The sequence below is a fragment of the Triticum aestivum genome, chromosome 3B, assembly GCF_018294505.1.
Source record: "Triticum aestivum cultivar Chinese Spring chromosome 3B, IWGSC CS RefSeq v2.1, whole genome shotgun sequence".
Taxonomy (NCBI): domain Eukaryota; kingdom Viridiplantae; phylum Streptophyta; class Magnoliopsida; order Poales; family Poaceae; genus Triticum; species Triticum aestivum.
In genome coordinates, this window is record NC_057801.1 from 233,465,618 (window position 1) to 233,491,669 (window position 26,052).

The 26,052-nt window shown below is 41.6% G+C and overlaps 1 protein-coding gene and 1 pseudogene across 3 annotated transcripts; one reads left to right on the top strand and one right to left on the bottom strand.

Annotated features, from left to right (window-relative positions):
• The first annotated feature begins 8,400 nt into the window (after positions 1-8,400).
• Positions 8,401-9,693, top strand: LOC123069477 (ERI1 exoribonuclease 2-like; annotated as a pseudogene).
• A 736-nt stretch (positions 9,694-10,429) lies between these two features.
• On the bottom strand, positions 10,430-15,931 carry LOC123069476 (WPP domain-associated protein). Of its 3 annotated transcripts, none has more exons than XM_044492349.1 (5): positions 15,785-15,931; positions 13,232-15,070; positions 12,866-12,992; positions 12,605-12,706; positions 10,430-10,918 (listed from the first exon to the last, which is right to left on the bottom strand). In XM_044492349.1, the coding sequence occupies exons 2-5, from the start codon at positions 15,037-15,039 to the stop codon at positions 10,868-10,870; spliced, it is 2,088 nt and encodes a 695-aa protein (XP_044348284.1). In that variant the 5' UTR covers positions 15,040-15,070; positions 15,785-15,931; the 3' UTR covers positions 10,430-10,867. The 3 variants fall into 3 exon arrangements, with proteins under 3 accessions (XP_044348284.1, XP_044348283.1, XP_044348285.1); XM_044492348.1 differs by lacking the exon at positions 15,785-15,931 and adding an exon at positions 15,645-15,709; XM_044492350.1 differs by lacking the exon at positions 15,785-15,931 and adding an exon at positions 15,486-15,706.
• Between the last annotated feature and the right edge of the window lie 10,121 nt (positions 15,932-26,052).

Genomic DNA, 26,052 nt, shown 5'->3' on the forward strand with positions numbered 1-26,052 from the left:
CAGCCTCTCCACTCGCACCTGAAGCGGTACGAGTGGAGGCGTCTTTTGGCTTGACGCCATCGACGTCACCCCCTTGGATTTTCTGTTTATTCAAATTAATTCAAATATTTTGACCAGAACTTTAACCTTGAATATCTCCTAGCCTATAAGTCCAAATGAGTTTATTCTTTTTGCATTTGGTTTGTTATAGAAAACTCTAGCAACACACCAAAGTGTGGACTATTCCTTGCTGCCTAGAATTTCTGGTGATTTTCAGAGTGGTTCTTGATATTTTGTTTTGTGGTTTAAATATTTTCAGAAGGAGAGACTTGTCTTGAAGCTATCCAGGAGGAGTGTGAACCTCCTCTGCACTAAGGCAAGCCATAATAACATTTGGATGGCATCATCTCAATATCTATGATTTTCTAATTAAATATGATCTTGTTTTCATGCATTTAAAATAGTTAAATAATTATGATTAAATGCTTAGTTACTTTATCATGCTTGTTATGCTTGCTTTAGTTACTGGTTGATTGCTTGCAGTAGTTTAATCAAGTAGAGTAAATATTTTGGCTTAATGAAAGTGCTTTGATAAATAATGGTAGTTTATTTTGATAAGTAAATTTTCATATTAAAGATAAATGACTAAAAGTGAGGTTTGATAATAACCAGTGTAGTAATACTAGTAGTTTTGTTGATGAGTAGTGCAAGAAAGTTATTTCTTTGATGTTGATCCGTTCTTATGAGATGCATCTTGAGCATATCGGGTAGTTGCATGATCATGGCATCATATGGCTTGTAGTGAGTTTATTTTCAAGTTAAACATGAAAATAATCCAACATGAATATTAAGTTGATCAATTCATGGTGCCTCTAAATCGGGTTCTTTTCAGTGCGACCACATTTACCTTTATGGGGGATCTTGATTCAGTCCTTTGTCATGCCTCTTACCAGTGCCTCCAATGAGGGAAGGTTATGGGCATGTGGTACCCTGGCCCGGTAAGTAGACATAACCTTGTGTGCTCGTTTGTTTTTATGGTACCTTGTCCCTGTTTGGGACCGTTTTGCCATGATGCTGGCCGAAGATGCCTTTGGTAGGCATGGGCCACACATGACTTAGCCCTGAGAGGGAGTGAGTCAGAGTGGTCGGGAGAGTGTCATGGCAAGGGAAGGGTTTCGTCGGAACTCCGTTGTCCACCCAAATGGGAGTGCGAGGCCCTTGAGTTCCGTAGTGTGGGTAAAGTGCAATAACCTATGCAGAGTGTATTTTAATCTATCGATAGCCGCGTCCTCGGTTATGGACACAACTCGGTAGTAAGTCACATCGTGGATCAACAATTATAATTAATCTTGCACACTTGGTATTATTGTGGCACTGGTTTCATGATGAACTGTGGATCATGTGATGATCGTAAGTGATTGGCTTTAGTTATGATCCGGGTATGATCACCGTTCGGTTACAGTGGTAACCCGTCTAGTAAGCGAGTCCAAGGGACTCGGTGCACATGTCGGTTTCATTGCATCCGTAGTATCACTTGCATTGCATTAAACCTGATTAATTGGCATGATATTGTTTGTCATTGTGCTTATGTTTGTTGTGAGCTTTCAAGTACATTTAATGTACTGACCTGGCGTGTCATGCCAGCTTTCAGGCAAGACTGATCGGATCGGAGATCATCCCGCGTCTAGCATCGTGTCCATGTCGGTGTCCCTGTACTATGGAGTTCCACTTCGTCTTTATTCTGCTACCGCATAGTTGATATGATCAAGGCCATTTCATGTTCATTAAATAATGTACATACTGTTCAGCTGCACCGTGTGTGCCTCTTGGCCTCTTATCTTCATGTAATCAGAATTATGTACCCGCTAGTATCAATAAAGCGGTTGTTTTCTGTACCATGATGGTGTGTGTTGCCAGAAGACTTGATCTCTTGGCTGGCAATGTAGGTAAACCGGTTGCTCTGAGCTGGGGTGCCACATAGTTTGCTATTTATTTTTCCCAAAAATCATTTCTAGGTACAAAAGTATCTATTTAATCAAAGAAACACCAAAAGTTTCCAAGATTCAACCACTAGCTAGGAACGGTCATGCCCGTAGTTTTGACCGCATTTTGAAACGGGCATGAAAAATTCAAAAAAAAATCAAAAATTGGGAAACCTTCGCATTGTGTCATTGTATGTGGCCAAGTTACTAGGAAAAATAATTAACTTGTAATACGACAATTATTTAAAAAAGTGTTCTCAGAAACGAGCTATCACATGTGGAGATCAATGGCTTTCAAGCCAAATGATCAATCTTATGGCCATATTCATGGCATAGTTTGTTCAAATGATCTCATATTGTGCACAAGGGTGCATATTGGATGGCAAACAATGTTGCCTAAGGAAGTTTTCATTTTCTTCGGACAAAAAAATCATTTTCCATTTTTCGAGCATCCAAAATGAGTTTTTTTAAGAACCTACCAAATAATTGTTGCAAAATTGGACCAAATCAATTTTATAAACTACTAGGCCATATGTAATGCACAATTGACTAAATGGTTGGGTGTGAAAAGCTTTTATCCACCTCTTGTGAAAAAGACAAATTTCCGCCGATTCAGTAGGAAGCGGGTCAAATTTGAACTGCAGCTGCCTTATAGTTTGCTATTTATTTTTCCCAAAAATCCTTTTTTAGGTACAAAAGTATCTATTTAATCAAAGAAACACCAAAAGTTTTCCAAGATTCAACCACTAGCTAGAACGGTCATGCCCGCTGTTTTGACCGCATTTTGAAATGGGCATGAAAAATTCAAAAGAAAAACAAAAAATTGGGAAAACCTCCGTATTGTGTCATTATATGTGCCCAAGTTACCAGGAAAAATAATAAACTTGTAATACGGCAATTATTTTGAAAAGGTGTTCTCGGAAACGAGCTATCATGTGTGGAGATCAATGGCTTTCAAGCCAAATAATCAATCTTATGGCCACATTCATGGCATAGTTTGTTCAAATGATCTCATATTGTGCACAAGGGTGCATATTGGAATGGCAAACAATGTTGCCTAAGGAAGTTTTCATTTTCTTTGGACGAAAAAAATCATTTTCCATTTTTGAGCACCCAAAATGAGTTTTGTTATGTGAAGAACCTACCAAATAATTGTTGCAAAATTGGACCAAATCAATTTTATAAAATACTAGGCTATATTTAATGCACAACTGACCAAATGGTTGGATGTCAAAAGCTTTTATCCACCTCTCGTGAAAAAGACAAATTTCCGCTGATTTAGTAGGAAGCAGGTCAAATTTGAACTGCAACTGCCTCATAGTTTGCTATTTATTTTTCCCAAAAATAATTTTTAGGTACAAAAGTATCTATTTAATCAAAGAAACACCAAAATTTTTCCAAGATTCAACCACTAGCTAGGAACGGTCATGCCCGCTGTTTCGACCGCATTTTGAAACGGGCATGGAAAATTCAAAAAAAATAAAAATTGGGAAACCTTCGCATTGTGTCATTATATGTGGCCAAGTTCCCAGGAATAATAATAAACTTGTAATACGACAATTATTTAAAAAAATGTTCTCAGAAATGAGCTATCACGTGTGGAGATCAATGGCTTTTAAGGCAAATGATCAATCTTATGGCCACATTCATGGCATAGTTTATTCAAATGATCTCATATTATGCACAAGGGTGCATATTGGAATGACAAACAATGTTGCCTAAGAAAGTTTTCATTTTTTGGAAGAAAAAATCATTTCCATTTTTCGAGCACCCAAAATGAGTTTTTTTGTGAAGAACCTACCAAATAATTGTTGTAAAATTGGATCAAATCAATTTTATAAAATACTAGGCCATATTTAATGTACAATTTACCAAATGGTTGGGTGTCAAAAGCTTTTATCCACCTCTCGTGAAAAAAGACAAATTTCCGCCGATTCAGTAGGAAGCGGGTCAAATTTGAACTGCAGTTGCCTCATAGTTTACTATTTATTTTTCCAAAAAATCATTTTTAGGTACAAAAGTATCTATTTAATCGAAGAAACACCAAAAAAATTCCAAGATTCAACCACTAGCTAGGAAGTCATGCCCGTCATTTTGACTGCATTTTGAAATGGGCATGAAAAATTCAAAAAAATTAAAAAATTGAGAAACCTTCGCATTGTGTAATTATATGTGGCCAAGTCCCAGGAAAAATAATAAACTTGTAATACAACAATTATTTTTAAAAAGTGTTCTCAGAAACGAGTTATTACGTGTGGAGATCAGTGGCTTTCAAGCCAACTAATCAATCTTATGGCCACATTCATGGCATATCTCATATAGTGCACAAGGGTGTATCTTGCAATGACGAACAATGTTTCCTAAGGGAGTTTTTATTTTCTTTGGATAAAAAAATAATTTCCCATTTTTTAGTGCCTAAAATGGGATTTTTTTTGTGAAGAACCTACCATATATTTGTTGCAAAATTGGACCAAATCAAATTTCTAAAATACTATGCCATATTTAATGTACAATTGACCAAATGGTTGGGTGTAATTTTTTTTTGATCCACCTCTCGTGAAAAAGGATAAATTCTGGCATATTCATTTTCCATTTTTCGAGTTTCCAAAATGAGTTTTTTTGTGAAGAACCTAACGTATATTTGTTGTAAAAAAACTTCTCCACTTTTCAAGAATATATACCACATTTTATGAACAAATTTGTGTACACTAGAAACATTTTTTATAGATATTAAATGGTTTTTAGTTACATCATTAACATTTTTAATAAATATTTTGATGTCTAATATTTTGAATACATGTCTACATTTTTTAAGACACTTTGTACATATTATTTATATATGTTTAACTTTTTTCACATACATGATTAACATATTTTCATATATTCCCAACAAAAAAGCATATTTTCATACATACGTTTTGATATCTATTTTTTTTACACATTGTACATTTTTGTATACATATAAAACATTGTTGATATTGGTTAGAAAAATTTAAGTACATGATTAACATTTTTAGAAAAATTTAAATACATGATTAACATTGTTGATATTGTTATTTTCCCATTTTCGTAGGGCCGAATATATCTTTTTTTAGTAATATGAGGGCATCCCACATTTCTTCCTCGATAGGCCAAGGCCTACATGGCACATAGATTTTTTTTTTAAAAGGAGGTGGCCTCGTTTCACCTAGGCCCAAGCCCACCTTGAGCGACACATCAAGTACCAATGCATCCATGTTCACAACCTCATGACCATTTATATTGGTCGTAATCGGGTAGAAATAAGGTTGTGGACCACTCTTGTCTGCTTTATGACCATTTGGTGTAAGGCAATTTCAGAGTTTGAGCCCTTCCAAGCGAAATGGCCGTGGATTTACGACCAATTCAGCTGGGGTCACTAAGAGAAGGTCACAAGTTGACATATTTCTTGCAGTGACCCTTCGTTCAATGACCGATATCGAAATCGTGGATGTCCATATCTATCCCTATGAGTGCAGGAATGAAATTCAAGTGAACCTTTGGTTATCATGTGATATTCCCTTTTCTTCATGATACTTCGCAAAAGCAGGGATGCATCGTTATCCTCCTGAGTCATCACATGCTCATTATACCGTTATCCTCGTTACCGGTTTTATTCTTCTTTCTCGTTGTTGTGTTCCGGCATCCCCGTGACGTAGTCACCTATGTCTGGCCAGACGATGATGGATGTCGTCACACCGAGAGGGCACTAAAAATATCTCTCCATCGTCGAAGGAGCAAATCTCCCTTGTCACTTTTCGATGAACCTGTAACTTGTCGTTATGATAACCGTGTTACAAGTGATGTTTGAGCAACCCCAAAGTCCATCGTACGGTAATAATGACTACGGTACTCTCATGGTGTAAGGATAAAAATCACATGTTAACACTCCGTGTTATTACAATTCATTACACACGATATTATCTCAATTCATATAAAACAAGTTTGGGTCGATTCAATATGATCGTTCTTCCAATGTCATAATCTCAATGTTGTTTTAGAACTACCGTTACACGTAACAATACCCAAAGAGCCGGAAAACGTGATCACCAACAACACTTGAGCTAGTCTTAGAGGTGAGACTATGAAATTTCATTTTATTCGTTTATCATTTCACACGTGCATTGAAATTTCCACTGAACCGCATATTTCAGGATTATAGAAGTTATAGCATGAAATATAGACACTTATTTATGAATATGGAAATATAATAATACAATATTATTGCATCTAGGGATAATTTCCAACAGACACGAGGACGACGACGAGCTGCATCTCGGAGGAGTCCCCGATGCTACAACCGACAAGGCGGCAAGCTGGAACCAGCACGGCGACGAACTAGAAACGATGGCGGCAAATGCTACAATCCACATATAGTGAGCTGGAACGGGAGCCCCGATGTTGCAACCATCACGACGGTGAGCCGGAGCTGAATGCAACCAGACGCGGCGAGCAAGCAACCGTGGTGGGGCGACGATGTCAAGCATCGGCGAGCGGTGGTTCAACCGGTGGCAATTTCGGCCATGAGCGCGCTGGTTGCAATTTTTATGCGAGCGGAACGATGCTCTGGTGGTGCCGGGCTATGCAGGGGAGGTTGGGGAACACCTGCTTCGTGTTGACTCTTTTTTGTTACGGGGGACCACTGATCCAATAGTTGTTACACACTCAATCATGTGGATGTGGTGCAACCGACCGAGTTTTCGGCCGTTGACCGGCGCCTAGCGCCAACCCATGTATGGGCGGGAGACACCATGCTTTTTTCAAAAAAAAAATCACTTCTTTTTTGTTTAAAATAATTCAGGACTTTAAGAAAGTTCAAAACCTAAAAAAACTTGCGTATTTCAAAACAAATGTTTCAAGAATTCATAAAATGTTCATGAATTCAAAAAATATTCATGTTTTTTAAAAATATTCAGGAAATCATATAACATCGTGGATTCGAAAAATGTTTGAAATTTCAAAAAAATGTATAGAAAATCAAAAAAAGTTCATGATTTTAAAAGGAGTTCACGTATTAAAAAAAGGCCATGAATTAGGAAAAAAATCATGAATTAAAAACTGTTCATAAATTTTTCAACAATGTTCACAAATTTCAAAAATATTCGTGAATTTCAAAAATTGTTCCCAAGTTTCAAAAACTATATTATTAAGTCTAAAACGGTTAGCCGATTCAACAAATGTTCATGAATTTCAAAATTGTTTCCGAAATAAAAAAATTGTCAGTTGAAAATTAATCAAATAAAAAAATATTCACAACTTTGAAAAATATATTCATAATTTCAAGACTGTTTTGAATTTGAAAAAAGCATTATTTCAAAAATTATTTACAATTTTAGTGTTTGCAAATTTATAAATAATGTTGGAGAATTAAAAAATAATCATGATTTCAAAAAAAATCATTATTTCAAAAACATAATCACGGGTTGAAGCAATGTTCATAATTTCAAAAAAATCATGAATTTTAAAGATGCCGCAAAAAATAGAAAAGGGAATAAAAAAGAAAAAGGGAAGAAAAGAGGAAAATTAAATCAAAATAAAAAACATGAAAAAAAGGAAAATCAACAAAGAAAGAAAATGAAAAAAGAAAGGGAAGAATGAAAATGAAAAAATATCCAAAGAAAACACGCTCACAAAAAAAAGGTTCATTGGGTGTCCAAAAGTATGCAACGGGGAGCGGTGTTTGAGCGTTTGGTCGCTATCCTGCGAGGCAATAGGCCGCTACGCCTAAAGGACGCATGTGATTGGCCTAGCATAGACCTGCGCATGGATAGCCCGGCCCAAAAGCCCGACATCTGGACCGGGCTCGGGTTTAGCTTTCCCGCCTGAAAGCCAGCACAAAATCTCAAAAATAAGCCCGAACATGGCATAAATCATTATTTTATTAGAAATATAGGTACAATGTATATTTTAAATACCCCAAAATCAGTATTTTAATAAATAAGTGCACTATTCTTGTGTTTTGTGCCGGGCTAGGCCAGGCTCGGGCTTGTGATTTTGAGGTCGGAACCAAGCCCGACCCGGAGAATGCCTAGGTTTAGCCTAGCGACATCAGTCATCATGCTAATGTCACTTCCATTTTTTCTCCTCTTTTTTTATTTTCATCTTATTTTATATGCATATACAATTATTTTAAAGACATAAATTTAGTTAAGAAATTCAAAACCACGAATTTGAAAAAATGTTAACATAGTATACAATTTGTTTGCTCGGTTCTTAGAAGATGTGAACAATTTAAAAAAAACCGTGAGAATGAAAAAATGTTGCTTTGTTTCAAAAAATATATGCCCAATTTTTTGAAATTGTTCATTCAATGTAAAATAAATAGATTAGAAATAGCCTTTGATTTGCTGATCCAACTGAAATCGCAGCCTTTGGTTTGTTGATTACTACTGTATAGATTAGAAAGTACTAGCGCCAACGACGTAAAAAAAAACGCGCCAACTGTTGTTCCGAAAAGCATCGGATTGGATTTGGATTTAAAGGGGACGACTCACCGGCGGGTTCGCAACCCTAGTTTTCGATCTGATCCTTCCCCGATCTTCGCCGCCCATCTTCCCAACTTCCCCCCATCTCGAGTTTGCGCGCACTCCGGCGAACATGGCAGCGATCATGGCGGGGCGCGGGCAGGGGCTGGAGCAAGATTTCGATTTCTTCGTGGTGGTCGACTTCGAGGCGACGTGCGTCCAAGACGCGCGGATCTTCCCCCAGGAAATCATTGAGTTCCCTGCCGTGCTCGTCGACGGCGCCACCGGCCGCATCGAGTCCGTCTTTCGCAGGTACGTTCGTCCAAAACATCACCCTGTGCTGACCCAGTTTTGCAGGGAACTCACCGGCATCCGGCAGGAGGACGTCGACGGCGGCGTGGATCTCGGCGAGGCGCTCTGGCTGCACGACGCTTGGTTGAAGGCGGCGACGGCGGGGGCAGGGAACAAGAGACGCGTCCGCTTGGCCGTCGTGACATGGGGGGACTGGGATTGCCGGACCATGCTCGAGTTCGAGTGCCGCTTCAAGGGCATCGAGAAGCCCTCGTACTTCGGTCAGTGGATCAATCTGAGAGTCCCCTTCCAGGCGGCGCTCGGTGGCGGAGGGCGGGTCAACCTGCAGGAAGCGGTCCGGGCGGCGGGGCTGGACTGGGAGGGCCGCCTGCACTGCGGGCTGGACGACGCGCGCAACACCGCGCGGCTGCTTGCTGATCTCATGCGGCGCGGGGTCAAGATCAACATCACCGGCTCGCTGGCGCCGCCGCCGCCGATGCAGAAGCAGCCGGCTCGCACAAGCCTTTGCGGTGGCTCACCGGCGCTGGCGTCGGCGCCGTCGCCGAGCCGCCTCGCACAGGCCCTTTCGGTGGCTCGTTTGCACTGGTGCCGGCGCCGATCCAGCAGAAGCAGCAGCCGCCGCAGCCACACATAATCAACCCCTGCGGTGGCTCCTCTGCGCCGTGCTTCTGGTACTGCGGCGTGGCGAGCAGAGGAGGCATGGAGCCAGGGCCGACGCAGTCTGGATGCGGCAACTGGACGCCGGCCATGGGACCCTACTTCCTGTGGAGCAACTGAACCCAGTGTCGCTCAGCTGCTAGTGTTGATCGTCCTAGCCATCAGAATCTGTCTAGTCTAGGTGTAAATTTGGTCATTGAAATCGAACTTGACCAATAGGGCTATTCTTGATGTAATCGGTGTCTGAATTAGTATTATCAATAGAAATTTCGTTTTAGTTATGTTCCTTCTCCGCGAATTTCTGAGACAACAGAAAATTCAGATCAGGAAAAACAACCAACTGTGGATTTCTGAGATAAGAGCACAAATGCCTCATCATATTGGAAAAAACAACCTTGTATCCAAAATAATTTCCTTGAACACAAATGCCTCAACTATACTCCTAGTCTATCAGTTATTGTTCACTGAAATCGAACGTGACCAATGGGGCTATTCTTGATGTAATTGGTGTCTGAATTATTAGTATCAATACAAATTTCCTTTTAAATACTACTCCCTCCGTCCCATTAACTCCGTCTCATTAAGACTTTTTGACACTCGTGTAGTGTCAAAAAGCGTCTTATATTATATGGGACGGAGGGAGTAGTAATAATAGAAGATTTGTTTTGCCTTCTCTATGGATTTCTTCAGTGCCGAGCAACGGGGCCAACGATTGACTTGTAAGTGACGTTAATAAATTTCTGATGAAGGCTACAATCCCAATCGACAGCGCAAACTTGTAAGCTGTCCTCAGATGAAGCCCCCTGCTCGTCCGAGGGGCTGCTCGCCGGACGGGGCATCCATCACGTCGGCCAAAGACATGGCGGTAACGACCGACCCCATGAGGTATGGTCTCTCTCCAAGGCACATTCGTCAGCACCGAACAAGACAATGTTGACAACTTGCCATCTTGCCGCATATCACCATCATATATGCAACATTATATCAAGATTGAAAAATAAAACAGCCAACTGTAGATTTCCGAGATAAGAGCTAATTCAAATCATTTGCTCCAACACAAATGCCAACGCTTGTCAAGCTCTTACATAAACGCCATACATTATCAGTCACAAAACGAAAACTTGGTTACAAGCACACCACAACCGTTGTTGCTGGCCAATCAAGTCTCCCCTCTGCAGACCAGCAGGTAGCATCACAGCCAAACACAAAGGAAGGACTAACCAGTAACCATGGTTTGGGTGAGTCGGTAACAAGGTGCTCAAAGACTAGCAAAATCTACTGCCTAAGGAGGGGAACAAGCTACTCTGCGCTACCATAGCCCTTGGTTTCTACTGCAAGGGCTATATCAACCACCTAGAGAAGTTGTCGCAGACCACCTGAAGTGCGCCTTCAGGCCAATAAAACCAAGGTTTGCTGTTAGCATCACACCAGCTGATGTGAATGTGCATAGAAATTTCACTTTGTTGTGCTGATGTGTTTCCTGATCATGTTCAAGGTCTCCATAACCTGTGAAAGCAAGACTACAATAAGTACCCGACAGAAACATCAAAATCATAATTTGTAAGGGTGCAAGAAAATCATGCTGTCCCAATGGATGCCAGCAATTCCTACCACACTAGCATGATATGGAGCAATAGGTAATCCTAGACGAGAAAAATCCACTTTACAACCCTCAACTTGCCACTCGGCTTAGGACTGAGAACCCAAAACCGGTTACCCCACACCCTTAACTTGCCACTAGGTTCAGAAATCAACCCCCTTTTTGGTTTTGACTGCGTTGACTGCTGAGTCAGCCTGTGGGACCCAACCAAAAAATAAAAGCTCTCTCTGCCACCTGCTGGGGCCTGGCTGCCGACTTGCAGTGGACATGCACCGTGGCCGTGGGTGCAGCCAGCACAGGCGAGCAAGGAGCCAGTGCCAGCAGCCGCTCCAGCTCCTTTGCCATGAAAAGGTTTGCTTGATGCGGCGAGCAAGTGCCTGACGGGGAGCGAGGCGTTGACGACGGTGTGAACCCAGCTGGGCGAGCAGGGTGCAGGTCTTGTCGCAGGCACCAGGTGCACGCCTGCCAGCTTGGTCGGCTCTGACAAGCTCCGCCGCCCCACGATCTCATTCTACGACCACACCCGCTCCTCTGTATATGTCCTTTCCTTTCTTAGGGATGCCGATGCACCCTTGCGAGCCATCGTCCCCCATCCTTTCACACCACCCCCCCCCCCCCCCCGGCTGTCGTCGGCGCACAACCTGCTCCTCCACGTGCCGTGCAACGACGGCAGAGGCGCGCACAAAAACTCTGCCCGGAGCGCTACGGGCAAGGCCCCAACCTCCGTGCCCGAAGCCACACGGGCGATGCCCCAGCCTCCTACTTCCCCAGCAATCTCCGTACCCGAGGCGGCGCGGTCGACGGCAAGAATGGGCGAGTCGGGGGAGCGGCGCAGGTGAGGCTCACCCACCTTGACCGGAGTGCAACAGGCGAGGCCCCAACCTCCTCTACCCGGCTACCCCCCTGCCTGGAGCGGCGCGATCGACGACAGGAATCAGTGAGTCGTGGGATGGCAGGCGTGCAGGCATGGCAACCGCACCCGTTTCCTCCTCATGCTTCCCACTAATTCCGACCGCACCCCTCTCCTCCAACTCTGCCAGAAATCGCCGCTGCATTTGCCGATGACCGTGTCAAGCCTACGGTGAATCCCGGATCAATTCCCCACGACTAGAGCTCCCTCTCCACCCAACTCAGCTGCTCCCCCTTCAATTGCAGATCGGAAGCCTCCCCGTGAGCGCAACGTCGACATGGCCGGTAGCTGTTGTCGCCAGCAAGAGAGAATAGAGAGATATTTATTTTTCTTCGATTTTTGGGTGGGTCTCACATGTAAGGAGGGTTCAACGTGGTTAAACCCAATCAAAACCGGCCAACATGGTTAAAACCGAGTGGGGGGGGGGTCAGGGTGTGGGACAACCGTTTTCAAGTTCAGGGTTGAATCCTAAACCGAGTGGAAAGTTGAGGGTTGTAATGTGGACTTTTCTCATCCTAGACATGTCCTCAAATTGCACGCAAAGAGCAAATTCCTTAATGAAGAAACAAACCAGCAAATTTTGATTGGAATTTCTATTAACATCCATGTTATATGAATTCGTGCTTTTAGCAAATTGTTTTGGTCAACGTCAAACAGAGATGGACTAATTATCGAGACTTACCCCAGAATAGTGTTGCAAAACTGGAGAATAGTGGTCAAGCGCAATATAAATTTTTGCAAGAAGATCCGTTAAGGCCTCAACTTCATCGCCAAGTAAATCCACCTGCAGAAAAATTCAGAAATCACAACTCAATACATCACTCGCCTCCCACTTTAGGGCATTATCAAGGTTATAACCTTGTTGCATTTTGCAGGCAAAGCAATATACATGGAACAGAAGCAATAAAGTATACTAGTCGATAGGATCTGAAATTATATTTACCTCGAGCTCAGCCTTTTGAAGATTAGATCCTCTTGTCTCAGATATCTCCTTGTATCGCAATGCCTTTCTTTTTAAAAGATTGCCTTCTTTCGTGAGGTGTTTACATTGGTCTTTCAGTAAACAGAACCTGTGCAAGAAAAGGACACCATCCTTATTCACAGAAATACCTGGTGCATGTAGCTCCCGCTTGCGCAGGGTCCAGGGAAGGGTCATAAGTACAACACAGAATAGTCATAAGTACTGTGAACTATAAAGGTAATCATATGGCAAGATTAGTTAAGATAAAATTAATTATCAGCAAGTAATCTAGTTTTCACAAAAGTAAACAGGTATCCTCAGTACTGAATGCAATGCAAATAAAAGCACCTTGATTCACTGTGCTGAATTTTGTTTGCAATGATAGTTTGTTGATCTGTAACCAGATTCTCAAACCCTCTCAATGATTCAACAAGACTTGTCATGCGTTCTTTGAACTCCTTTTCTTTGTAAATGGTTGATGTGAATATTTTCTCCTTATCTTGGATGACGTTACGTAAATATTGATTTTGTTTCTCCACCTCCTTTAGAGAGTCTGTAGCATTTCTAAATCTGTCGAGCAACTCACTGGAATTGATCTCATTTTGACGTACATCCTGCAGAGCTTGCTCCAGCCTGCCGGCAATCATATCAAACTCCTTGTTTTTTTCAGATATACAAGAGTCTTGCTTGTCGACTTTGACTGTAAGTAAATCAAGTTGGTGGGATAATAAATCCGTATGACCCTTCATTGCTCCCAGTTCGATCTGACACGCCTCTTTTTCCCTCACTACTTTACTGAAAGAGTCAACAGCTCGCTTCAGTTTCTCAATCTCTTGCTTTTGTAGAGTCGATACCGCTTCACAGCAGCTCCTTTCCTCATTGTACTTTAACAATGAAGAGTTGAGGTTTAACACCGCTTCTGCTACAGCTTCATTCTGAATGACTGAACAAATGTCTTGCTTCATGTTATACTCCATCTCATTACCATGCAACCGTATTTCTATTTCGTTAACAAACTCTCTTAGTACAATCATCTCTATCTCTTCTCTAATGATGGTTGCCATCCTGGCGTCTTCAACATCAGATTCTAGCATTCCAATTTTCTTTGCATGATCTGGCTCTATGGATGTAGTGTGGGATGCCTGGATGGGAAAAGCACACGCTTCTACTTGATTATTAGTGGCAGCACACTGTATTTGCTGGATTTCAGAATCTAAAGCATTGCTCTTGTCGTGTTGGCCAGCAAATGTTTCTGCCTTGATGCCAGAAGTGGTTCTCTTATTATTCTCCAAGAGAAGGCCATCTAATCTTGTCATAACTTCCCCGATTTTCTTTCTAATTTGCTCGAATTCTTTGTTATTCCGTAAATGCCATGGGTTGGATCCTTCCTTTTTTAGCAGCTTTCGCTTTAGTGTGAATATCTCTTCTGTCTTCTCTTGCACGACCTTATCATGCTGCCTTTTCATATGATTCATCTCTTTATTAAAATGGGCTATCAAAGCATCCTGATCCATGTGCTTCAGGTATGACGGATCACCAAAAACCTCTTCAGGAGGGACTCTAGGACTGTCTTCCTTTGTTGTACCATTTCTACAAGATTGTTCCTTGCCTCTTTGTTTACTCACATCTTCTGCACCATCAGAGTTATACTGGGATCCCAAAAGCCCCCACTCAGAATTCAAGAGCGACTTGGAAATGGCATCAAGCTGTTGACGAACACTATAAATTTCATCATATTTTCTATCCCGGCCCTCAGGCAAACTTAAGCTGACATTTCCAAGCTGCAGAAGCTTTTGGTTCAGCAACGTTATCTCTTCATCCTTGGAAGCAAGCTGCTGACCTATTTCCTGTTCTGCATCCTTTACAAACCCTTTGATGACAGAGTATGTCACGAATGTTGAGATGTCAACCATGGTATTTACATCATCCCACAAGGAGTCCATCTCATCCACGATGATTAACTCATTTCCTTCCGAAGAACATTCATCCTGAACAGTGGCACTTCCATTCGTGTCACTTACTGGCACATCCAAGCTCTCCTCACCATGAACACTGGCACTTCCGTTGGTGTCACTGAGTGGCACACCCAAGCTCTCAGCCTGAACAACAGCACTTCCATTGGTGCCACTGAGTGGCACATCCGAGCTCTCTGCCATGTTTGCTAGGCTGGGATTTGAAGGCACGCCACTGCAGAAATGAAAAAATATAAATAAGGAAATTGCAGCAACTGAATGCAGCTGTAATTAGAACAAAGCTCACTCTAACAACAGATTGGAACACGCTATCCCGAACGTCTAACAACAGAATGATTTGTAAGCAAAGCCCTAGCTTTATCAATCAACCAACCAGAAAGACTTACAAATATCTGGAACCAATCAGTTCATAATGCCCGGTTAACTATTTCTTATAAAGACAAAAAACAAATAGACGAGGATAAGGACACAAGCATCAGTATAGTCCAAATGCTCTACACCTGACTACATGCTAACCGAGAAAGGGACATGGATTGATATCCAAAGGAGTGCGGAGATAAATTAATCCTAATCAGTCAAACATGGTAAAACAAGAAAAAATTAGAACTGCTCTAATATACTGTACTAACCAAGACCTAACCACCAACCGCCGAGATTAATCAGCTCCAGGACTAGACGAACTCGGAAGGACTCCATCAGCCTATGCTCGAATCAGGGGCAAAATATGGGAACAAGACCGAAAGAGTCTCAGCGAGAAGAGCTACGCACCACCAAGGACACGAACTTACAAGGAAACAGATGAAGAAAATGGCAAGAAATCTAGAGAACACGGCCACATAAGGCAACTACTGCGACAATCCCCGCAGAAGATATAACAGCTAATGCGACAATCAGCGGATGATTTTCGCAATCGGGCAGGGAATCATACCTTTCCTGCCGCGGTGCCGCCGCCGTGGTGGGCGCGGGGAAAAGCGGCCGCCTTTCCTCTCCTTTTCCGCCGCCGCCGCTGAACTGGTGCGCTCCCCGTGTGCTGTCGCCTGTAGTGGGAAGCGACTATGCAACTGCTGCTTCTCGGCTCGGCCCCCATAGCCCAAGCCCCAGTAGCCCATTTCGTTATAGAAGCCCAACTCAGGCCCAACCCCTGGGGCCACATGGAGAAACCGGCGCTCACGCGCCCCAGGTTGTGGGCGGGCCCATCTTAAAGGCGAGCGCTCGATTGACCGGTCAACTGTTGACTTTCGAAAAAATGCTGAAGAAATAAAGTTTTGTCTTTAAAAGTTCATGATTTCAAAAATGTTCACGAACTTCTAAAACGTTCATGAATTTTAAGATTTTCATTAATTTTGGAAAAAAAATCGCCGAACTTAAAACATGTTCAGATAAATAAATAAAAATCATAAAAGTCGAAAAAAAGTTCATAAAATTTGAAACCATCAAATTTAAAATCTTCATTGAATTTGAAAAGATTTCACCGAATTTTAAAAAAGTTCATCAAATTTGCAAAAAAAATCATCGAGTTTGCAAAATAGTCATTGAAATTGAAGAAAAGTTTATCGAATTTGAAAATAAGTTTAGCAATTATAAACAATAATCAATATGAAAAAGGTTCATGCATTTAAGAATAGAAAAAATGAATAGGACACAAAAAATAATAAGAAGAAAATGTAGAAAACCCACGTGGAAACGCAGAAGAAAATGAACAGAGAGAAGAAATGGGTCGGATCGCTAAAAGACCTAGTGTATAGGGGTTGCGCCCTGTACCGGTTGGCTTTTAAGCGGCGCTTAAGGTGCCGTTTATGATTTTCCCGCTTTCTTGGCTTTTTGAAACAATGAATCAGGTAGATGGGGAGGTGTTAGAGCATGTGATACCAAACCGGCTGGGGATGGCGTCTATCGCTTTTTTGGCTTTTCGAAACCATGGATCAATAGGATTGGGCATGAGTTCTAATCATCATGTGGGCAATCTGGTGGGCGAGGAGACGTGCGATACACGATGACGAATTTTTGACTCCACTAAAAAATCAAACCGGATTGAGGATGAGCGTCTATAGCTTTTTTGGCTTTTTGAAACCATGGATCAGTAGGATTTGGTTTGAGTTCTAATCACTACGTGGGCGATCTGGTGGGTGGGGGATAAGATGTGCGATACAAGATGACGAATTTTAGATTCCACTAACAGCTAGGAGTCTAGGACTATGTGCTTTAACAACATATCTTAGAGAACCTAAAAATAGTTGATGCTCGTGTTCCTTGCTCCATCAGTTCTTTGCTTATACCTTGTCAGACGGTTGGTTATAGATTGCACCTGAGGGAGAGGCTCCAAAAATAAATACTGATGGTGGGCTACCTTGCCATTGCAGCATGGGTGCAGAGGTGATTGTTAGTAGGGAGGAGGAGGATCACTTCGTGGAAGCTTCTGCTGTTGTCTTTGATGGCCTAGTCGACCGAGCTAGCATGGAAGCACATGCATGTAATGAGGCACTCGCATTGCCAAGGACCTCAATCTCCCGCACCTAGTTATCGCGTACAATTGCATTGAAGTTATATCAAATATCAACAAGGGGACTGCAGACCTCATATGATTTGACTATGAGCGAGATCAATCACAGGAGCAGGTGTTTTGCTAGTGTCTAATTACGTTTCAAGAATTGAGAGGCTAACTTTGAAGCACATGCATTAGCGAAAGCAGTATCATTTCTTCCTGTAGGACACCATCTCTGGCTAGGGATAATTTCCAAAATTGCTTATATACCTCATGTTTTGAAATATGAATAAAATCCCTCGTTCACCTAAAGAAATTAATTTTGTCACGTAGCACACTCCCTATTCTGCTTGTAGGACGGGGTTGTCAAGCAAACACGCTCTTGATTTTTTCCTTTGCTGCACTTCGATTTAGTTTTCTTTTTCCGGGTTCACGTGGTTTTGTTTTCTTTCTCCTTTCTTTACTTTCTATTAGTTTTCCCCTTTTAATTTTTATCAGTTTTATTTATCTACCATCCTTTTTCTTTGCTAAAACCAAGAAAATTATTTCAATTCATGGTTCTCTTAGAAGTAAGACCACTCTGTGAATTCGTGAAAGCTTATTATATTTTTATTTATTTTTAAATAAATGAATGGTTTTTATAAAATTATTGAATAATCCAGCGCGTTGCAGGGTTGCTACGTATCCAGCGCACCATCCAGCGTGTTGCGCGTGGAACTTGGCTCTTCTCACGTGGGGAGAAGAGAGGGAAGCTCTTATTCACCGCTTAAAGTGACTAGCTAGTTGCAAGTGCGTTACAATAGGGACATACACCTATATCTATATCTATACCTATATAAAAAGACGCAAAGAGGTAGATCAAACAACTCAATTATCAAACAATATGATTCAACAATCTATATTGCTCCAATGGCTAGTGCTCAACATGTTTAACGTGCAATTAATAACATACCGAATATAGATTATCCACGTAATTATCACATAATTGATATCATATCTAATATTAACATGCAATTAATGTTTAGCCTACTACCAACATGCAACTAAATTCGTTGATTCTAGATGATACTTTTTAATATTAAGGTGATCCTCCCGTCCAATGCTCGAGGATACTTTTCATAGTTAACTGAAAGAAATATGCCCTAGAGGCAATAATAAAGTTATTATTTATTTCCTTATTTCATGATAAATGTTTATTATTCATGCTAGAATTGTATTAGCCAGAAACTTAGTACATGTATGAATACAGAGGCAAGACAGTGTCCCTAGTATGCCTCTACTTGACTAGCTCGTTAATCAAAGATGGTTATATTTCCTAACCATAGACATGTGTTATCATTTGATGAATGGGATCACATCATTAGGAGAATGATGTGATGGACATGACCCAACTGTTAGCTTAGCATTATGATCGTTACATATTCATTGCTACTGCTTTCTTCATGACTTGTACATGTTCCTCAGACTATGAGATTATGCAACTCCCAAATGCCGGAGGAACACCTTGTGTGCTATCAAACGCCACAATGTAAATGGATGATTATAAAGATGCTCTACAGGTGTCTCCGAAGGTGTTTGTTGGGTTGGCATAGATCGAGATTAGGATTTGTCACTCCGTGTTTCGGAGAGGTATCTCTGGGCCCTCTCGGTAATGCTCATCACTATAAGCCTTGCAAGCAATGTGACTAATGAGTTAGTTGCGGGATGAAGTGTTACAGGGTGAGTAAAGAGACTTGCCGGTAACGAGATTGAACTAGGTATGATGATACCGACGATCGAATCTCGGGCAAGTAATATACTGATGACAAAGGGAATAACGTATGTTGTTATGCGGTTTGTGAAGGAAATATGCCCTAAAGGCAATAATAAAGTTATTATTTATTTCCTTATTTCATGATAAATTTTTATTATTCATGCTAGAATTGTATTAACCGGAAACATGATACATGTGTGAATACATAGACAAACTTAATGTCACTAGTATGCCTCTACTTGACTAGCTCATTAATCAAATATGGTTATGTTTCCTAACCATAGACATGTGTTGTCATTTAATTAACGGGATCACATCATTAGAAGAATGATGTGATTGACTTGATCCATTCCGTTAGCCTAGCACTTGATCGTTTAGTATGTTGCTATTGCTTTCTTCATGACTTATACAAAGTTCCTACAACTATGAGATTATGCAACTCCCGTTTACCTGAGGAACACTTTGTGTGCTACCAAACGTCATAATGTAACTGGGTGATTATAAAGGTGCTCTACAGGTGTCTCCGAAGGTACATGTTGGGTTGGCGTATTTCGAGATTAGGTTTTGTCACTCCGATTGTCGGAGAGGTATCTCTGGGCCCTCTCGGTAATACACATCACTTAAGCCTTGCAAGCATTGTAACTAATGAGTTAGTTACGGGATGATGTATTACGGAACGAGTAAAGAGACTTGCCGGTAACGAGATTGAACTAGGTATTGGATACCGACGATCGAATCTCGGGCAAGTAACGTACCGATGACAAAGGGAACAACGTATGTTGTTATGCGGTTTGACCGATAAAGATCTTCGTAGAATATGTAGAAGCCAATATGAACATCCAGGTTCCACTATTGGTTATTGACCGGAAACAGTTCTAGGTCATGTCTACATAGTTCTCGAACCCGTAGGGTCCGCACGCTTAACGTTACGATGACAGTTATATTATGAGTTTATGAGTTTTGATGTACCGAAGGAGTTCGGAGTCCCGGATGAGACCGGGGACATGACGAGGAGTCTCGAAATGGTCGAGACGTAAAGATCGATATATTGGACGACTATATTCGGACTTCGTAAAGGTTCCGAGTGATTCGGGTATTTTCGGGGGTACCGGGGAGTTGCGGGAATACGAGAAAGAAGCAATGGGCCTAATGGGCCAAGTGGTGGAAGAGAGGAGGTAGGGCGCGCGGCCCCCCTAGCCCAAACTGAATTGGACTAGGGGGCCGGCCCCCCTTTCCTTCTTCTCCTCCCTCTCCTTCCTTCTCCTTCTCCTCCCCTTCCTTCCCTTCTCCTAGTTGGACTAGGAAAGGAGGGAGTCCTACTCCCGGTGGGAGTAGGACTCCTCCCTGGCGCGCCCTCCCTTGGCCGGCCGCCTCCTCCCCCTTTCTCCTTTATATATGGGGGCAGGGGGGCACCCCATGACACACAAGTTGATCTACGTGATCGTTCCTTAGCCGTGTGCGGTGCCCCCCTCCACCATATTCCACCTCGGTCATATCGTAGCGGTGCTTAGGCGAAGCCCTGCGTCGGTAGAACATCATCATCGTCACCACGCCGTCGTGCTGATGGAACTCATCCCCGACACCCTGCTGGATCGGAGTCCGAGGATCGTCATCGAGCTAAACGTGTGCTGAACTCGGAGGTGCCGTACGTTCGGTACTTGGATCGGTCGGATCGTGAAGACGTACGACTACATCAACCGCGTTGTCATAACGCTTCCACTTACGGTCTACGAGGGTACGTGGACAATACTCTCCCCTCTCGTTGCTATGCCATCACCATGATCTTGCGTGTGCGTAGGAATTTTTTTGAAATTACTACGTTCCCCAACAGTGGCATCCAAGCCTAGGTTTTATGCGTTGATGTTATATGCACGAGTAGAACACAAGTGAGTTGTAGGCGATACAAGTCATACTGCTTACCAGCATGTCATACTTTGGTTCAGCGGTATTGTTGGATGAAGCGGCCCGGACCGACATTACGCGTACGCTTACGCGAGACTGGTTCTACCGACGTGCTTTGCACACAGGTGGCTGGCGGGTGTCAGTTTCTCCAACTTTAGTTGAACCGAGTGTGGCTACGCCCGGTCCTTGCGAAGGTTAAAATAGCACTAACTTGACGAACTATCATTGTGGTTTTGATGCGTAGGTAAGAACGGTTCTTGCTCAGCCCGTAGCAGCCACGTAAAATTTGCAACAACAAAGTAGTGGACGTTTAACTTGTTTTTGCAGGGCATGTTGTGATGTGATATGGTCAAGACGTGATAAGATATAAGTTGTTGTATGAGATGATCATGTTTTGTTGAAGTTATCGGCAACTGGCAGAAGCCCTATGGATGTCTCTTTGTTGCATAAGATGCAAGTGCCAAATAATTGCTTTACTTTATCGCTATACGATAGCAATAGTTGCAAGAGCAATAGTTGGTGAGACAACCATGTGATGACACATTGATATAGATCAAGATGATGAAGATCATGGTGTCGTGCCGGTGATGATAGAGATCATGACTGTACTTTGGAGATGGAGATCAAAGGCGCAAGATGATCATGGCCATATCATGTCACATATTTTGATTGCATATGATGTTTATCTATTATACATCTTATTCTTGCTTTGATTGACGGTAGCATTTTAAGATGATCTCTCACTAATTATCAAGAAGTGTTCTCCCTGAGTAAGCACCGTTGCCAAAGTTCGCCGTGCCCAGACACCACGTGATGATCGGGTGTGATAAGCTCTACGTCCATCTACAACGGGTGCAAGCCAGTTTTGCACACACGGAATACTCAGGTTAAACTTGACGAGCCTAGCATATGCAGATATGGCCTCGGAGCACGGAGACCGAAAGGTCGAGCGTGAATCGTATAGTAGATATGATCAACATAGTGATGTTCACCATTGAAAACTACTCCATCTCACGTGATGATCGGTTATGGTTTAGTTGATTTGGATCACGTGATCACTTAGATGACTAGAGAGATGTCTGTCTAAGTGGGAGTTCTTAAGTAATATGATTAATTGAACTTAAATTTATCATGAACTTAGTCCTGGTAGTATTTTGCAAATTATGTTGTAGATCAATAGCTTGCGTTGTTGCTTTCATATGTTTATTTTGATATGTTCCTAGAGAAAATTGTGTTGAAAAATGTTAGTAGCAATGATGCGGATTCGATCCGTGATCTGAGGTTTATCCTCATTGATGCACAGAAGAATTATGTCCTTAATGCACCGCTAGGTGATAGACCTATTGCAGGAGCAGATGCAGACGTTATGAACGTTTGGCTAGCTCAATATGATAACTACTTGATAGTTTGTGCACCATGCTTTATGGCTTAGAATCGGGACTTCAAAGATGTTTTGAGCATCATGGACCATATGAGATGTTCCTGGAATTGAAGTTAATATTTCAAGCAAATACCCGAGTTGAGAGATATGAAGTCTCCAACAAGTTCTATAGCTAAAAGATGGAGGAGAATCTCTCAACTAGTGAGCATGTGCTCAGATTGTCTGGATACTTCAATCACTTGAATCAAGTGGGAGTTAATCTTCCAGATAAGATAGTGATTGACAGAATTCTCTAGTCACCATCACTAAGTTACTAGAACTTCGAGATGAACTATAGTATGCAAGGGATGACGAAAACGATTCCCGAGCTCTTCGTGATGTTGAAATCAACGAAGGTAGAAATCAAGAAAAAGCATCAAGTGTTGATGATTGACAAGACCACTAGTTTCAAGAAAAGGGCAAAGGGAAATAAAGGGAAACTTCAAGTAGAATGGCAAACAAGTTGTCACTCCCGTGAAGAAGACCAAAGCTGGACCAAAGCCTGAAACTGAGTGCTTACACTGCAAAGGAAATGGTCACTTGAGGCGGAAATGCCGTGAATATTTGGTGGATAAGAAGGATGGCAAAGTGAACAAGGGTATATTTGATATACAGGTTATTGATGTGTGCTTTACTAGTGTTTATAGTAGCCCCTGAGTATTTGATACTTGTTCGGTTGCTAAGATTAGTAACTCGAAACAGGAGTTACAGAATAAACAAAGACTAGTTGAAGGGGAAGTGACGATGAGTGTTGGAAGTAGTTCCAAGATTGATATGATCATCATCGCACACTCCCTATACTTTCGGGATTAGTGTTAAACCTAAATAAATATTATTTGGCGTTTGCGTTGAGCATGAATATGATTTGATCATCTTTATTGCAATATGGTTATTCATTTAAAATCAGAGAATAATTGTTGTTCTATTTAAATGAATAAAACCTTCAATGGTCATACACCCAATGAAAATAGTTTGTTGGCTCTCGATCGTAGTGATGCACATATTCATAATATTGATGCCAAAAGATGCAAAGTTAATAATGATAGTGCAACTTATTTGTGGCACTGCCGTTTTTGGTCATATCGGTGTAAAGCGCATGAAGAAACTCCATAAAGATGGATTTTCGGAATCACTTGGTTATGAATCATTTGATGCTTGCGAACCGCGCCTTTTGTGCAAGATGACTAAAACTCCGTTCTCCGGAACAATGGAATAAGCTACTGACTTATTGGAAATAATATATACCGATGTATGCAATCCAATGAGTGTTGATGCTCGTGGCAAGTATCGTTATTTTCTGACCTTCACAAGATGATTTGAGCAGATATGGGTATATCTACTTGATGAAACATAAGTATGAAATAATTGAAAGGTTCAAAAAAATTCAGAGTGAAGTGGAAAAATCATCATAACAAAGAAAATAAAGTTTCAGCGATCTGATCGCGGAGACGAATATTTGAGTTACGAGTTTAGTCTTCAATTAAAACAATGTGGAATAGTTTCACAGCTCACGCCACCTGGAACACCACAACGTTGTGGTGTGTTCGAACGTCGTAATCGCACTTTATTGGATATGGTGCGATCTATGATGTCTTTTACTGATTTACCACTATTGTTTTGGGGTTATGCATTAGAGACAGCTGCATTCACATTAAAAGGGCACCATCTAAATCCGTTGAGACGACACCATATGAACTGTGGTTTAGCAAGAAACCCAAGTTGTCGTTTCTTAAAGTTTGGGGCTGCGATGCTTATGTGGAAAAGTTTCATCCTGATAAGCTCGAACCCAAATCGGAGAAGTGCATCTTCATAGAATACCCAAAGGAAATTGTTGGGTACACCTTCTATCACAGATCCGAAGGCAAGATATTCGTTGCTAAAAATGGATCCTTTCTAGAGAAGGAGTTTCTCTCAAAAGAAGTGAGTGGGAGAAAAGTAGAACTTGATGTGGTAACTGTACCTTCTCCCGAATTGGAAAATTGTTCATCACTGAAATCAGTTCCAGTGATTTCTACACCAATTAGTGAGGAAGCTAATGATGATGATCATGAAACTTCAGATCAAGTTACTACAGAACCTCGTAGGTCTTCCAGAGTACGGTCCGCACCAGCGTGGTACGGTAATCCTGTTCTGAAAGTCATGTTACTAGACCATGATAAACCTACGAACTATGAGGACGCGATGATGAGCCCAGATTCCGCAAAATGGCTGGAGGCCATGAAATCTGAGATACGATCCATGTATGAGAACAAAGTGTGGACTTTGGTGGACTTGCCCGATGATCGGCAAACCATAGAAATAAATGGATCTTCAAGAGGAAGACGGACGTTGATAGTAGTGTTACTATCTACAAAGCTCGACTTGTCGCAAAAAGGTTTTTGACAAGTTCAAGGTGTTAACTACAATGATATTTTCTCAACTGTAGTGATGCTTAAGTCTGTCCGAATCATGTTAGCAATTGCCACATTTTATGAAATCTGGCAAATGGATGTCAAAATTGCATTCCTTAATGGTTTTCTTAAAGAAGAGTTGTATATGATGCAACCAGAAGGTTTCGTCAATCCTAAAGGAGCTAACAAAATGTGCAAGCTCCAGCGATCCATCTATGGACTGGTGCAAGCATCTCAGAGTTGGAATATACGCTTTGATAAGTTGATCAAAGCATATAGTATTATACAGACTTGCGGTGAAGCCTGTATTTACAAGAAAGTGAGTGGGAGCTCTGTAGCATTTCTGATAAGTATATGTGAATGACATATTGTTGATCGGAAATAATGTAGAATTATTCTGCAAAGCCTAAAGGAGAGTTTGAAAGGAGTTTTTGTTTCAAAGAAAGACCTCGGTGAATCTGCTTACATATTGAGCATCAAGATCTATTGAGATAGATCAAGACGCTTGATAAGTTTTTCAATAAGTACATACATTGACAAGATTTTGAAATAGTTGAAAATGGAACAGTCAAAGAAAGAGTTCTTGCCTGTGTTGCAAAGGTGTGAAATTGAGTAAGACTTGAATCCCGACCAAGGTAGAAAATAGAAAAGAGAATGAAAGTCATTCCCTATACCTCAGTCATAGGTTCTATAAAGTATGCCATGCTATGGACCAGACCTATTGTATACTCTGCCCTGGTTTGGCAAGGGAGTACGATAGTGATCTAGGAGTAGATCACTGGACACTGGTCAAAATTATACTTAGTGAGAACTAAGGAAATATTTCTCGATTATGGAGGTGATAAAAGAGCCCACCGTAAAGAGTTACATCGGTGCAAGCTTTTACACCAATCCAGATGACTCTAAGTCTCAATCTGGATACATATTGAAAGTGGGAGCAATTAGCTAGAGTAGCTCCGTGCAGAGCATTGTAGACATAGTATATTTGCAAAATACATACGGCTCTGAATGTGACAGACCAGTTGACTAAACTTCTCTCACAAGCAAAACATGAGCATACCTTAGTACTCTTTGGGTGTTAATCACATAGCAATGTGAACTAGATTATTGACTCTAGTAAACCCTTTGGGTGTTGATCACATGACGATGTGAACTATAGGTGTTAATCACATGGTGATGTTAACTATGGGTGTTAATCACATGGTGATGTGAACTAGATTATTGACTCTAGTGCAAGTGGGAGACTGAA